The 16,937-nt window shown below is 43.2% G+C and overlaps 1 protein-coding gene across 2 annotated transcripts in view; it reads right to left on the bottom strand.

The window, feature by feature from the left end:
• LOC112238579 (myosin heavy chain, fast skeletal muscle-like) overlaps positions 1–16,508 on the bottom strand; it is a 34,372-nt gene extending 17,864 nt beyond the window's left edge. The window contains exon 1 of one of the 2 annotated variants that reach the window (XM_042313841.1): positions 16,368–16,508. In XM_042313841.1, the coding sequence (XP_042169775.1) occupies positions 16,368–16,496 (129 nt within the window). In that variant the 5' untranslated portion in view covers positions 16,497–16,508. Of the gene's footprint in view, positions 1–318; positions 388–16,367 lie in introns of those variants that run through there. The other variant, XM_042313840.1, reaches the window with a different exon arrangement.
• Positions 16,509–16,937: the final 429 nt, after the last annotated feature.

Below are 16,937 nucleotides of genomic sequence, written 5' to 3'. Positions count from 1 at the left end.
GTCACAGATTTAATAAGGTAAAAAATATGATGTCATTTTGAATTTAAAGGGTGCGGTTTATTAAACCAATACCACGAAGAAAGAAAAACTCATTAAAAACTTTCTTTTTTTTAAACCAATGGCACTCAATCAATTAATTAAATATTAAGTATTTATAAAGCCCTTTTTACTGGATTACACTATGATTGCATGATTGCATATTGTCAAATCTTACAAGAGACATGCAAAGTCAATTCAAACAGTGCAGTTAGCCTGTCTCAGATGCTGAGTAGAAAGATGAGACAAATATATAAATCTAAGGAGGTGGAGAGGTCTTACCACAGAGGAAGAAGGTATCTGACTTATGGATGCTGGGGCCTCAGCCTCCTTATATCTCGTTGGAAGTGCCAACCAGGCAAAAGTTAATTATGGACCACTCTGGGAAAGGACATGAATTGGATGAGAGACCTCTGTGTGTCTGTGTCTCACTAGCACCTCCCACTTCCAGGAGCACCACACTCCCATGACATGACTTTTTAATGTCATATTTGTCTCTGAATTGAATTTCACTGAGTTTACGTAAATGATAGATGTCATTACTAATAATTATGACAATTTCAAAAGTTTAATTCATCCCAATGTTACTTCTACTGAACCTCATATACTGTAATGGACTGAGTCCATGTTACTTCTACTGAACCTCATATACTGTAATGGACTGAGTCCATGTTACTTCTACTGAACCTCATATACAAACAATGGACTGAGTCCATGTTGCTTCTACTGAACCTCATATACTGTAATGGACTGAGTCCATGTTACTTCTAAAGAACCTCATATACTGTAAAAACTGAGTCCATTTACTTCTAAACCTCAATGGCACTGTAATGGAGATTCCATGTTAAGTTCTACTGAACCTCATATACTGGAATGGACTGACCATGTTGTAAAATCTAAGAGACCTGCATATACTGTAATGGACTGAGTCCATGTTACTTCTACTGAACCTCATATACTGTAATGGACTGAGTCCATGTTACTTCTACTGAACCTCATATACTGTAATGGACTGAGTCCATGTTACTTCTACTGAACCTCATATACTGTAATGGACTGAGTCCTGTTAGCTCATCTCCTCATATACTGTAATGGACTGAGTCCATGTTACTTCCACTGAACCTCATATACTGTAATGGACTAGTCCATGTTAAACTGAACATAATACTGTAATGGACTGAGTCCATGTTGTTCTACTGAACCTCATATACTTAATGGACTGAGTCCATTACATTACTTTTTAATGTCATATTTGTCTCTGGATTGAGTCCATTTCTTCTACTGAACCTTTACTGTAAATGAGACTGATGTCATTACTAATAATTATGACAATATCAAAATGGACTGAGTCCATGTTACTTCCACTGAACCTCATATGCTATAATGGACTGAGTCCATGTTGCTTCTACTGAACCTCATATGCTATAATGGACTGAGTCCATGTTGCCCCACTACAACTAAAATACTTTTCATTAAATCTAATCTGACTTTATTTAGTTCCATTTTAGTGGCATTAATCCTCATCAACAACTTTATATATATGTTTACCTGTTATTTATATTGTTTAGCTTGTAAACACATCTGAACTGTCTCCTCACCTCATGCTTGTGATGTAGATGGTCGTTACCTCGTGCTTTGCTCAGTTTGATTTATCACCCTGGTGGAACCATATTAAATTAATATTTAAATCTAGAACAGAAACATTTAGGCTTTCAGTAACAGCTTATAAAACTGTTAAATCTAATGTGTTATTTATCTACAGTATGATCTATTAAAAAGATTCTCGAGACGCTTTTATTTGTCTCACATTTCAGTTGGCTAAAACGGTCCAGTAGGATTCTTATGACTTACATAACACCAGTACAGTATTTCAATCATCTTATCCACTCATATTGCTGACAGCGATATAAATCAAATCAAATCAAATGTATTTATATAGCCCTTCGTACATCAGCTGATATCTCAAAGTGCTGTACAGAAACCCAGCCTAAAACCCCAAACAGCAAGCAATGCAGGTGTAGAAGCACATATAACTGCCTCAAACTTTAATTACACTTTAAAGTTAACCGCTTAGCAGCTGAACTGGCTTCAGTAAAACTGCGTTACATTTACAATATGTTTAATAAGTTTACCTTTTGCATTCAAATGATTGTTTCAATGTTATTAATCTTTAATAGGGTGAATCCTTACGGAACATTCAGATAGAAATGTATTGTGAAGAACAGATATGACTGTCTGTCAGATAGAACAAGGAATTATGTCAGCTCTATTTAATACATTTCTATCAGCAATGTTCAGAACATTTCACCTCACTGAATACACCCTGTTTGTTCAGGGTCCGTGTCCACCCAGCACATCAGTACAAGAAGCCCCATATCTGCTGGATACACTAGTTGAGTAGGGTGACCATCTGGAAGGATCCCATCAAGGCCTTTTCATTTCTTGGACTGTGATCTCATCTTCACTGCAGCCAAGGTTTATTGTTTGGTATATCTGCCAACACAGCCTAATTCTGGCACCAATACCACTGTTATTAGACAATATATTTACTTGCCATGTTTGTGGGTGGATATAACATTCACACCATGCAGACATTCAAGTTATTTTAATGTGCAAAGATCTTGCATGATATATGACCTGTGTTTTTGTATTCGAGGAACATGTTTAGCTCCAAACTTTCTCTGGGCAGAAGTTACACTCCGGGATAAAACTGACCTTAGATCAGTGTCAGAGGAATGTGTACAGCTGTCATACGCAACTAGACAACTGTGCATTTTTCCCCAAATACCTCAACTGACTTTACAGCCATGGTCTTCTCACAATGCAGTGAGCACTGTATTGAGATCTGGGCTGGGGTCAATCCAGGTCAATTCAGGAAGCAAACTAAAAGTATTTCTCATTTACAATCCTTGTGAACATTTTTCATTTCAGTTTACTTCCTGAAATAACTGAATTGTATTTCTTCCACTTCAGCACTAACATACTGGACTTGATTATGATCAGTATTAGGATGTTTTCTATAGAACTGACTGGTTTAGGATTTCTGCTGCCACCATGGCCCATTAGTCAGAATGCAATGAGGGGACGGAGATTAAAGTAGGAATCCAGGTTTAGGGTATTTATTACACAGTGGAACACAGAGGGAGGGTTTGGAACGGATGTTGATTAAGGTTTAGAGGTTGGAGTTGGGTCTTGTAAGGGAAACATACATAACATTCTTTCCCTGGCGTTCAACTGCTCTCAAACGCTAGTAAAACCGACTGCATGCTTTTCAACCAATCGCTGCCCGCACCCGCCCGCCCGACCAACATCACTCTGGACGGTTCTGACTTAGAATATATGGACAACTACAAATACCTAGGTGTCTGGCTAGACTGTGAGCTCTCCTTCCAGACTCATATTAAACATCTCCAATCCAAAATTAAATCTAGAATCGGCTTCCTATTTCGCAAACAAAGCCTCCTTCACTCAAGCCACCAAACATACCCTCGTAAAACTGACTATCCTACCGATCCTCAACTTTGGCAATGTCATTTACAAAATAGCCTCCAATACTCTACTCAGCAAACTGGATGCAGTCTATCACAGTGCCATCCGTTTTGTCACCAAAGCCCCTTACACCACCCACCACTGCGACATGTATACTCTCGTCGGCTGGCCCTCGCTACATATTCGTCGCCACACCAACTGGTTCCAGGTCATCTATAAGTCTATGCTAGGTAAGCTCCGCCTTATCTCAGCTCACTGGTCACGATAACAACGCCCACCCGTAGCACTCGCTCCAGCAGGTATATCTCACTGGTCCTCCCCAAAGCCAACACCTCCTTTGGCCACCTTTCCTTCCAGTTCTCTGCTACCAATGACTGGAACAAACTGCAAAAATCACTGAAGCTGGAGACTCATATCTCCCTCACTAGCTTTAAGCACCAGCTGTCAGAGCAGCTCACAGATCACTGCACCTGTACATAGCCCATCTGTAAATAGCCCATCCAACTACCTCATCCCCACACTGTATTTATTTATTTATCTTGCTCCTTTGCACCCCAGTATCTCTACTTGCACATTCATATTCTGCACATCTACCATTCCAGTGTTTAATTGCTGTATTGTAATTACTTCCCCACCATGGCCTATTTATTGCCTTACCTCCCTTATCCAACCTCATTTGCACACACTGTATATAGACTTTTTCTACTGTATTATTGACTGTATGTTTGTTTATTCCATGTGTAACTCTTTGTTGTTGTATGTGTCGAACTGCTTTTCTTTATCTTGGCCTGGTCTCACTACAATTTGCATACCACTCCAACAATTTCACCTCCCTCAACCGCAGGGCTCTCCACACACCACGTATTTATATCCCGGACTCTGACATTGCTTGTTCTGGTTTTTCTTTTTGTCCTTGGGATTATTTGTGTATTGGTATTGTACTGTTAGACATTTACTGCACTTCTGGAGCTAGAAATATAATCATTTACTGCACTGCTGGAGCTAGGAACACAAGCATTTACTGCACTGCTGAAACTAGAAACACAATAATTTACTGCACTGCTGGAGCTAGGAACACAATCATTTACTGCACTTCTGGAGCTAGAAATATAATCATTTACTGCACTGCTGGAGCTAGGAACAAAAGCATTTCGCTGCACTTGCTTAAGCATTTGCCAATTTGTGTACACAACAAATAAACTTAGATTTTCATTTGATTTGATTAAGAAGACAACAAAACCAAAACATACATTGTTTTCCATTGGAATTTGGTTGTGCTTTTTGATGCATAGTGATAACACTTTGGGAATTCAACAAAATTCTGGCTCTGTTTTAGATTGGGGGAAAAGAGGTTGAAATAGTTTTACGCGACACCGGTGTTACCGTCACTTGTGTTACACAATAGACCTTTACACGTACCTGCTTTAAAGTACATTATTGCTAATCAAAACATTTTCTTAATATTATCATTAACCTTTTCTGTCTTTGATTATACAGTGCCTTTACAGCCTTATTCTAAAATTGATTCAATTGTCTTCCATTTAATAATGATGGAGGCCACTGTGTTCTTGGGGACCTTAAATGCTGCAGACATATTTTGGTACCGTTTAGCAGATCTGTGCCTCGACACAATCCGAGACAGGATAAAATGAAATTCTTAAATGGAAGTGTTTTGGAACCACGAAGACTCTTCTTAGAGTTGGCAGAGGTCCTCTGTGGAGATGGGAGAACATTCCAATAGGACACCCATCTTTGCAGCACTCCACAAATCAGGCCTTTATGGTAGAGTGGCCAGACAGAAGCCAGTCCTCAGTAAAAGACACATGACAACCTGCTTGGAGTTTGCCAAAAGACACCTAAAGGACTCTTGGACCATGAGAAACAAGATTCTCATGCCTGATGAAACTAGGATTGAACTATTTGCCTGAATGCCAAGCATCATGTCTGGAGGAAACCTGGCACCATCCCTACGGTGAAGCATAGTGGTGGCAAAATACAGAGAGATCCTTGATGAAAACCTGCTCCAGAGCGCTCAGGACCTCAGACTGGGGCGAAGGTTCACATTCCAACAGGACAACGACCTTGAGCACACAGTCAAGACAACACAGGAGTGGCTTCAGGACAAGTCTCAATGTCCTTGAGTGGCCCAGCCAGAGCCCAGAAATGCATTATGCTTTAATTTATATTGTTTTCTAATGCTAAGTGATTAACTACTATCAATTTATAAAGAATCCCCTTGGTGATCCGCCGAAATCGGTCCCCCTCTTTGTTCGGGCGGCGTTCGGCGGTGACGTCACCGTCCTTCTAGCCATCGCCGACCCACTTTCATTTTCCATTTGTTTTGTCTTTGTCTTACACATCTCATTTCAATCCCCCAATTACTTGTTCATTATTTAACCCTCTGTTCCCCCATGTTTGTTTGTGAGTAATTGTTTGTTGTATTGCGGTCCGTATGTGTGGTCTTGTATTTCTACGACGTGTATTATGATATATTTGAGAAAATTGCTTTCATTACTCATATCTGCTGCCCTGTGCTTGACTCATCTCACCAACTACACACCGACGCTTTACAAAATTACTTACCACCGAATGGAGTCAGCAGGAGCAGACGCCCTCCCTGTGGCGGTAGAGGAGCGCGTCCAGCAGCACGCGACCATGTTGCAACGTCTGGGCATCGCCATGGATCGCGTGCTGCAGACGATGGATCGTTGAGAGAGAGGAGGAGGTCGTCCAGCGCCCCCACAAGCCCCACTAAAGCAGGTCCCACTGTCCACCCCTCCTTCACCTGGTCCCAGCAGGATTCGGCTCGCGCTCCCGAGGGAGTATGATGGGACTGCTGCCGGATGCCAGGGGTTCCTACTCCAGCTGGAGCTCTATTTCTGCGAAGTGTATTATGATATATTTGAGTAAAATTGTCCTGCGCCTGACTCATCTCACCAGCTACACACAGACGCTTTACATTTCGCTAAAATGCGGCTGGCTATCTTTCATTTGGACAGTTAAACATCCCAGAAAACATACATTTTAGTCCCAAAACCAATCTTGAAATATTTTTTTTATATATTAGATGTTCGGTAGTGACACTTCTTAAAAATAGATGAAGATTTACCAACTTGCTCACAAATGTTCTCCAAAATGTTGTCAGACAGACTACACATGATGTGGCCATGCTGGAGAGGGGTCCAATCCCATCACCTTTTGATATTTGTGGGGTGGCTTAAGGCACATTCATTCGACAGTCTTTTAATGTTTGTTTCAGTAGTGACATCAATAGGGGACAGCATTTAAAAATATATATATGTTACTAAATAAACAAAACTATTAACAAGATTAGTGTCTTTCAATGTAATATTATAACATTCCTGTGGGAGTGGCATGACCCTTCACAACAGATTGATTCAGCTGGAGCCGCTGTGTTTGTGCTGGGGTGGAACAAGAGCCTGCACCCCATGTGGATGGGCTGTCCAGAGCAGGAGTTGAAGGCCCCTGATATACTGTTATTAAATGCCAGATGTCATTAAGCAGTTGAGTGAACTGTCATTATAAAACTGTATCGTACATATTTGAAGTATTTTATCAGGGCCCTGGATAGTTGGATAGTAACTCCTGATCCAATACATGTTAAGGGTGCTTTAAATGACTGTCTGTGCTCGCAAAATAGTTTTATCACCACAGACAGGAGTTTGACCTGAGACACCCCAGAGCCTTGGCTCACGTCAGAATTATTTTCATGATTCAATCCATTCAAATGTCACAGCCAGTAAAAATCTAAATCTGGATATGAAAGGTCAGATACTTGTGCCATGGATCCACAAAACCACCAATCTTGGCTCGGTTAATTGAGATCTTATTTTCCAGGTCACATATCTCACTATAAATCTATTACAGTGTCAGCAATGTGAGGACCTTCTGGTCGACTAATAAGGTCAAAATAATGTGCTGGCCTGTATCAGATCTCTCTGTGGTCCATAGTATAGGTATGAGGTCCTCACCTTTCAGCATGCAGTGTGAAGTCAATGGAGGGATAAATGTAATATTAATCTAATACATTTACAAGGAGAAACACTTGGATCAAATGGAGAGCTGTTGTGTTTTACAGAAAGCTTTACAGATCTTTAGACAAACAACTCATAAATGATTACCCCTGCCAGTGACCTTCTCCAACCGTGGCCATGTTCCAAAACTGGGTGTCAGAAATACATGCAGCCTAAAGTAGTTTAGGATTGCTTTATGACCCTCCATCATAGAGATGGTATCAAACCTCATCTGCTGAACTGATCTTGAAACTCCAATTTGATCCCATGCAGTCGATGGTGACGTTACAAGAAGAGTGCCAAAGCAACACGTTATTTACAATCCCAATATGGCCATGTTCAAAAACAGGTGTGTCAGAAATACATCCAGCTTCCACAACAATATATCTCAGGTAATTTGGCATTGCTTTATTGACAGATATATTGCCATTTGAGCTGTGCACCAGAGGATATGACCATATACAAAACAGACTTATACCTGATATGGCTATTAAATAGACTAGTCAAATACTGGGAATCCCACAACCTCCCTTCAGCTGCATCTGTTGGAACACAACCGTCTCTGGGGAGCAGGGGACTCTTCCTAGCCAAGGCTTTCAGAAGAGTCAGGACAAGTGACAGCCCAATCCACTAGATGACCCCACCAATGATCAATGTTTAGAACAGGGTCGTTAAAACCTGTTGTGGGGGCCCCCCGAGTGGCGCAGCGCTCTACAGCACCGCATCTCAGTGCTAGAGGCGTCACTACAGACCCTGGTTCGATTCCAGGCTGTATCACAACCGGACGTGATTGGGAGACTCATAGGGTTTAGTCGGGGTAGGCCGTCATTGTAAATAAGAATTTGTTCCTAACTGACTTGCCCGTTAAAATAAAAAGTCAGAATTTTCCAACTTTTATTCATTATTTCTCAATTATGCTTTAAGATATAAATGTCAAATATATGTCAACAATCCTTCCTCCAAAGGACCCTTCAATGATTTGAAAACTCCCAAATCTGTATTTTGTTGTTGTAGTTTGGTGCGGAATCACCCCAATAACTTTCTAATAGCTATAATAATGTGGCACACAGACTGACTTTCTAGATAACCTTCCTTTCTCCAGTACTTAATGTTTCCTCTTTCAGAACCTGTTCATAATCCACTTCCCTCTTCCTATTTACTTGTTGAACACTAAGTCTGTTCAAATTCACAACATTGAAATGACATCAGTGTGGAACCAATGTGTCTGATCAACTTGCCCTCACACTCCAAGGCCTTGGGGCAGGACCTTTCTCTTTCGGTCATATAGGATCATGATTCCATAGTCTCTTATTGGTTGCATTGCATCAATGAATGGTTAAGTGCCACGTCATATTGCAATACCATATAATGTAGTTAACTGGTCTGTTAATGAACATCAATCCAGGCATTGTGAGATCTGGCATGTGTCTTCAATGTAGTCAGCATGGAGGGTGGCCATTGTGTTTCAGAACCACAGATTTCACAAACCTGCAACTAAAGTAATCTGACAGAGTAGGTAACTGCTCACTGCTCCATGACTGCCTTCTGACACCATGTATCTAGTCTGTGTTGGCTGACTGTTGGGCCTTCATTCCAACCTCTCCCGCCACTGTGGATTCTATTTATAGCCTTCTCATAAAACTGTGAAGCCTCCGTTATGTGTTTGGTAGACCTATGCTGACAACGCTATCTAGCATCTAACTCATTGCAATTTGAACCCTCTGGTAAATGTGGATAAGTGTAACATTACCGAACACATGAAATGCTTTTTTCCTAAACGGGTATGGACTTATTGCTTGTCTAATAATATATTATTGAATTATTTCAAGCACGCCTACGCAACAACCAAGCCACCCTCTGTGAAAAACTATTGTTGTTGCCACTGCGTCTCACGCTATCTACTCCTTTCAATACACTAATGGTAACGTATTAAAAATATGATCTTACCAAATGTAAAATTCCACCACCTTGTAACCATCATCACTAAGGTATTGTAGTCTACTGGTGTGAAAACCTGACTGTAGGGTGTTAGCAAAGATACTTCACAAAGATAGCAAAGATACGTGTATGGTTTCCCCTATCTGTAGTGAATGGTGTAGTCATCACTGATTAATTAAGTTAATAAACACTGGGTAATCTTAAGCATATCAACAAATATACAGTACCAGTCAAAAGTTTGGACACACCTACTCATTGAACTGTTTCACGTTATTTTTTACTATTTTCTACATTGTAGAATAATAGTGAAGACATTAAAACTATGAAGGCCATCATTGAAAATAAGAATTTGTTCTTAACTGACTTGCCTAGTCAAATAAAGTAAAAAATATATATAAAAAACGTCAGGGAAAGCCCTCACTACATGCTGACTCACAGACAGTCAGGGTGGTTATTATTTGTTAAGGCAGTGCTTTAGGCTCCTCCGAATCCGCTCCAGGATCTCTTTCAGGCACCTCCAGTGGCAGGCAAAAAGGCCTTCTTCTAACCTTGGTATTTAGTGCCCTCTATTGGAGAATAGAGTTGTTTGGAGATTTGCACTAAATTGCATACTAATAGATACCATAGACTTCTAGTCATTGCACTAACGCTAGTTAGCCTTGGCTAGTTAGCCTTGTCCTCACAACTGCATTCACCAGCTGCTCTCCTGCAAAGGTGTGGGCCTTCTCCAGGCAGTCCTGGAAATCTCCGGGCATACTCCGGCCCCGGGGAAACAGGAGGACTATCCCGGGGCTGACCAAACGCCATCTCCGCAGGGGTGCGGATCTCTCTCCAGCATGAGTAGGCGTGCAGGAGGTGGAGTCTTGGACAGCGGAGCGGCATGCCATGAGGACCATAGGCAGGTGCTTGTCCCAGTCATGCTGGTGTTTGGCAGAGACAATGGCCAGCTGCTGTCCAAGCATTTTTGTTGAAGAGCTCCACAAGGCCATCACGTTGAGGATGGAGAGGAGTAGTGCGGGTCTTGTGCATACCCAGCCTTTCACACATGGTGGCGAACACACGGGACTCAAAGTTTCTGCCTTGGTTGCTGTGGATGGACTCCGCAGCTCCAAACCTGCTGAACATCCCCACTGTCAGGGCATCGGCGATGGTCTCTGCCTCCTGGTCAGGCAGAGCATAGGCCTCGTGCCATTTTGTGTAATAGTCCATGACCATGAGCACCCAGCGGTTTCCACTGTCTGTGGTGAGGAACGGCCCAACTACATGCACTCCCACCTTCTCCATGGGAGCCCCAACTGGGAACTGTTGGAGCTGAGCATGAGTGCGGCCTGGGGGCTCATTCTCGCTGTGGCAAAGTCCTCCAACATCCCTCTTCCCTCTAACTGTTGGAGTAAAGGAGTAAAGTTGGAGTAAAGTTGTTTTGTTGAGTGAATGTGACATAAGGTCGAGGCCATGATGACTGCAGCCCCTCCTTGGAAGTTCAGTGTGCCCCCATGTAGGTCTAACTGGCAGCCTGTGCTCCTAAGAAAGTCCAACCCCAGGAAGGGGTCCTGCACAGCTGCCACACACACAGGATGACGCACAGTCCTGCCCCCTACTGTCAGAGTCGTTATTACCTTCCCTTTCATGGGTGCCAGCTTACCTTTGACTGTGCAGAGTTGCACAGTTGTGGGCTCAAATTGAGTCCAACCTGACACAATATCCAGTCTCGCCAGGGTTATGGTGGACCCAGTGTCCACCAAGGCAGAGCAGGGCACCCCCTCCACAGTGACAGGGACATGACAAAAGTACAAAAGTCCCCAACACAGGTCTGGCCCACCACAACAACAGGCTCCATCCGCTTGCCCTCATCTGTTTCTGGGGGACGTGGAGTCTTGCTCCCCCATCCGTGTTGGTGGGCTCCTCCTGAAGATGGTGGTGGTTGGGAAAGAGAGCCAGGGGTCCGCAGTGCCCCATCTATGCGGATCCCGAGCCGTTTCCCTGAGCTCTGGGGGTCATGGGGAAATCCCGGCGCAGATGGCCGGGCAGGCCACAACTTCAGTTGACCCTGGGACCAGGGCATGTGTTTTGTGCCGCCTGTAGTGACACAGCACGACTGAGTTCTGTCATTTCAGCCACCCATGCAGGCTTTTCCGGCTCTGGGCTGCTCTGCCCCCAGCCTGCACAGTGTATCTGTCTTCTTGCACCCCCACCAAAGCCCCAGCTGAAGCCTCAGCCCACACAAGCTCCCTCTCCAAAGCCACCTCCAAGGCTATCTGCAATGACTCAGGATGAGCCAGCTGGGTCTGTATGCGCAGCTCCGTATGAGAGAGCTTCTGTATGAACTGGTCCCGTGCTAGCTCACTCTGCACAGAGGGGGCATGTGAGCATATGCCCGCCGAGAGAGGCTCTCAATGTCATTAGCTAGCACCCATAGTGGCTCTCCAGGCTTCCTATGTCTATTACTCAGTTCGGAGCGCGGCAGCCTGGGCTGTACACACTGTCCAAAGCACCTCCTCAGTGCTCCCACTAAAGCCCCATAATCACATCTATCCTCGGGGCTAATCAATATCAAACGTGACAGAGCATCATCCGTGAGGCACAAAGCCAACTGCAGGGCCTTATCTTCATCCGACACCTCCCAAAATGAGCTAGCAGTTCAAACTGAGCATGAAAATCTTCCCAATCCGGAGAACTTCGGGGTATTAACAGATACGGACGCAATCGGGAACTGAGTGCCGGCATGTTTGTTTACATTCTGAGCCCCAGATTCCTCATCCCGCAGCTTCGACGTCACCCCTTCGGTCCGCCCACCAGAATCCGCGCAAAGCACAGTTAACGAAGCACTCAGGTCCGCTTCAGCTGCCATCATTCTAGCGGTCTCCCTCAAGCGGCCTCTGTGCTCCGTTGCCCTGGCGATCTCATCAGCTATATCCTCCGACGTCCATGCACACGCACCTCCGTGGCCATAATCGTCCCCTACCTCTACCTTCACTTTCGGATTCCCTCAAAGCATTTTCAACCCCAGTTCTCACATACGGTAGCTAGCCACGGTAACCACTTTTATCTAGGTTTTACTTCTGACACCAATGTAATGACCTGGCTAGATCGTAAAGGAACAATTGTCGAGACAGTTGATTGAGTTTACGAATTCACAGTTTATTATCCCAACTCCACACAGGCTACCAACTCCACATGACAAATAAATGAAAGATACTCATATGAAAAATGTGAACTTCTCTTGTGAAGACTAGATGTAAGATAGAGAACAATGGCTAAACATGGTCTTAACTTGCAATGCTTCATCCCCCTCAATGTTCAAAGTTCACCCCGAGTCCAACAAGAGACAACAAATAAAGAGTAGCAGCAGCGTAAAAAAGGGGGGGGCGGGGGTCAATGCAAATAGTCTGGGTAACCATTTGATTAGCTGTTCAGGAGTCTTATGGCTTGGGGGTACAGAGAAGCTGTTAAGAAGCCTTTTGGACCTAGACTTGGTGCTCCGGTAGCAGAGAGAACAGTCTATGACTAGGGTGGCTGGTATCTTTGGTGGTTTTTAGGGCCTTCCTCTGACACCGCCTGGTATAGAGGTCCTGGATGGTAGGAAGCTCGGCCCCAGTGATGTACTGAACCTTATGCACTACCCTCTGCAGTGCCTTGCAGTTGGAGATCGAGCAGTTGCCATACCAGGCGGTGATGTAACCAGTCAGGATGCTCTCAATGGTGCAGCTGTATAACTTTTGAGGAGCTGAGGACCCATGCCAAATCTTTTCAGCCTCCTGAGACGGAATAGGTATTCTCGTGCCTTCTTCACGACAGTCTTGGTGTGTTTGGACCATGATAGTTCGTTGGGGATGTGGACACCAAGGAACTTGAAGTTCTCAACCTGCTCCACTACAGCCCAGTCGATGGGAATGGGGGCGTGCTTGGCCCTCCTTTTCCTGTCGTCCACGATCATCTCCTTTGTCTTGATCACGTTGAGGGAGAGGTTGTTATCCTGGCACCACACTGCCAGGTCTTGGACCTCCTCCCTATAGAATGTCTCGTCATTGTCGGTGATTAGGCCTAACACTGTTGTGTAATCGGCAAACTTAATGATGGTGTTGGAGTCGTGCTTGGCCATACAGTCATGGGTGAGCAGGGAGTACAGGAGGGACTGAACATGCACCCCTGAGGGGCCTCCGTGTTGAGGATCAGAATGACAGATGTGTTACCTTATTTTTGTTTTAAAAAATGTAACCTTTATTTAACTAGGAAAGTCAGTTAATCTTCGGGATTGGTGTCCCTTCCATGGGACAGTTGAGCTAACGTAGGCTAATGCGATTAGCATGAGGTTGTAAGTAACAAGAACATTTCCCAGGACATAGACATATCTGATATTGGCAGAAAGCTGTTAATCTAACTGCACTGTCCAATTTACAGTAGCTATTACAGTGAAAGAGCACCATACTTTTGTTTGAGGAGAGTGCACAGTTTTGAAAATGAAAAGTTATTAATAAACAAATTAGGCACATTTGGGCAGTCTTGATACAGAATTGGAACAGAAATGCAATGGTTCATTGGATCAGTCTATCAGTCTTTGCACATACATTGCTCCCATCTAGTGGCCAAAATATAAATTGCAGCTGGGCTGGAATAATACATTATGGCTTGCTCTTGCATTTCAAAGATGATGGTACAAAAACCCCCAAAAGAACAGTTGCTTTTTCTTTGTATTATATTTTACCAGATCTATTGTATTATATTCTCCTACATTCCTTTCACATTTCCACTAACTTCAAAGCGTTCCCTTTCAAATATGCATATCCTTGGTTCAGGGCCTGAGTTACAGCCAGTTAGATTTGGGTATGTCATTTTTGGCGAAAATTGAAAAAAAAGGGCGGATCCTTAAGAGGTCAATTCTTATTTACAATGACTTCCCGGCCAAACGCGGATGACGCGGCCAATTGTGCGCCGCCCTATAGGACTCCCAATCACGGCCAGATGTGATACAGCCTGGATTTGAACCAGGGACTGTAGTGACACCTCTTGTACTGAGATGTAGTGCCTTAGACCACTGCGCCACTCGGAAGACCAAAAATTACCTACCCTTACCACCTGAGAGCGGCCCGCCAGGAAGTCCAGGAAGTCCAGGATCCAGTGAGGGAGGTGTTTAGTCCCAGGGTCCTTAGCTTAGTGATGAGCTTTGAGGACACTACGGTGTTGAACGCTGAGCTGTAGTTAATGAATAACATTCTCACGTAGGAGTTCCTTTTGTCCAGATGGGAAAGGGCAGTGTGGAGTGCAATAGAGATTGCATCATCTGTGGATCTGTTGGGGCGGTATGCAAATTTGAGTGGGTCTAGGGTTTCTGGGATAATGGTGTTGATGTGAGCCATGACCAGCCTTTTAAAGCACTTCATGGCTACAGACGTGAGTGCTACGGGTCGGTAGTCATTTAGCCAGGATACCTTGGTGTTATTGGGCACAAGGGGCTATGGTGTTTTGCTTGAAACATGTTGGTATTACAGACTCGGTCAGGGACAGGTTTGAAAATGTCAGTGAAGACACTTGCCAGTTGGTCAGCGCATGTTCGGAGTACACAGTCGGAGAGCGTGATCAAAGCTGGTATTGTAATGTAAAATGTCCATGGTCATTTAAAAAGTTAATACAAGGACTTTTTGCTCTCGTTGACTTGTTTGACTTAACAAATGTTGATTAAGTAAAGTATCTTCTCGCTGACTTGTCTGTCAAGATGTCAGCCATATGTTGTCAGACATTACATCATAAAATCTTTACTTTATCAACATACCACTGGCTTTGAGTAAAGCGAATGACTCGACACTATAGGTACTACAGGGACTGAAATGACTGCAACACTTAACAAAGAGCTTCAGTTAGATCCAGAATGGGTGGCAAGGAATATGTTCATTTTAAATATTGAAAAAACTAAAAGCATTATATTAGGGAAAAAATAATTCACTAAACCCTGAACCTCAACTAAATCTTGTAATAAATCATGTGGAAATTGAGCAAGTTGAGGTGACTAAACTGCTTGGAGTAACCCTGGATTGTATGCTGTCATGGTCAAAACATATTGATACAATAGTAGCTAAGCTGGGGAGGTCTGTCCATTCTAAAGCGCTGCTCTTGTCGCACCTGGACTACTGTTCATTCATGTGGTCAGGTGCCACAAAATAAACATATCCAGGTGTTAGAATGGCCAAGTCAAAGTCCAGACCTGAATCCAATCGAGAATCTGTGGAAAGAACTGAAAACTGCTGTTCACAAATGCTCTCCATCCAACCTCACTGAGCTCGAGCTGTTTTGCAAGGAGGAATGGGAAAAAATGTCAGTCTCTCGATATGCAAAACTGATAGAGACATACCCCAAGCGACTTACAGCTGTAATCGCAGCAAAAGGTGGCGCTACAAAGTATTAACTTAAGGGGGCTGAATAATTTTGCACGCACAATTTTTCATTTTTTAATTTGTTAAAAAAGTTTGAAATATCCAATAAATGTCGTTCCACTTCATGATTGTGTCCCACTTGTTGTTGATTCTTCACAAAAAATACAGTTTTATATCTTTATGTTTGAAGCCTGAAATGTGGCAAAAGGTCACAAAGTTCAAGGGGGCCGAATACTTTCGCAAGGCACTGTAACTGGAGATTCTTGACTAGTCAACATAAGACATTCCATGTCATTTTAAATAGCAGTAATAACAATGTGTTTTAAGGTTATACAATGTAAAACAATGAAATGCTTCTTTATATATTTTTTGTTAGTGATTTCTTATTGCCTGTAGACATTGTTTGGATCATTTCAATGATTTTTCAAGAATTAGAGTAATTGCACAAACTTGAAAACTTTTCAGGTCCGTCTTACCTCCTTAGTGCCTTAAGGTTCAGCTCCACCTTGTCTGCCACATAGCAGGCGTTCTTTGAATCAAAGGGTGCGGCTTGTGCCTCCATCCTCTCCTTCTCAGACTCACGGAGGTATATGGCAGCCTTGCCGTAGATTTGCATCTCAGCGTCCGTACTCATGGTGACGGATAACTAGGAAAGAGATTAAACATGAAACATGATTGACTCTGTGGTGCTTCCTCCCCAGTCAACAGAGTTAGGTGAGTGGTATCTCTCTCAGAATATTCTCAGCACTTTTTATGTGAAGAGTCAAACCATGTCTCACCTTCTTTTCCCCTCCTACAGATGAATGTGTACTTCTTGGAGGACCCTGTGAAACATGAGAGTGTTGTGAAAACATACAAGTCTAAAGCTTCATCATTGAACCCCTAAAGGGCTAGAAAACATTTAACTAACTCATTTCATGTCAAATTCAACTACAGGTGCAACTGGTAACTTTAATTTTTCTATTGGCAACTCACTTTACTACACATTCTGTCAAGAATTCAAATAAATTCCCCTGAAACCCAGATACATTCTAGAACACCAACTCAATTTACAAACAAGTGCACTTTTGACCGT

This window comes from Oncorhynchus tshawytscha, unplaced genomic scaffold (genome assembly GCF_018296145.1).
Source record: "Oncorhynchus tshawytscha isolate Ot180627B unplaced genomic scaffold, Otsh_v2.0 Un_contig_7670_pilon_pilon, whole genome shotgun sequence".
Classification (NCBI taxonomy): domain Eukaryota; kingdom Metazoa; phylum Chordata; class Actinopteri; order Salmoniformes; family Salmonidae; genus Oncorhynchus; species Oncorhynchus tshawytscha.
This window is presented reverse-complemented; position numbering and strand designations above follow the sequence as displayed.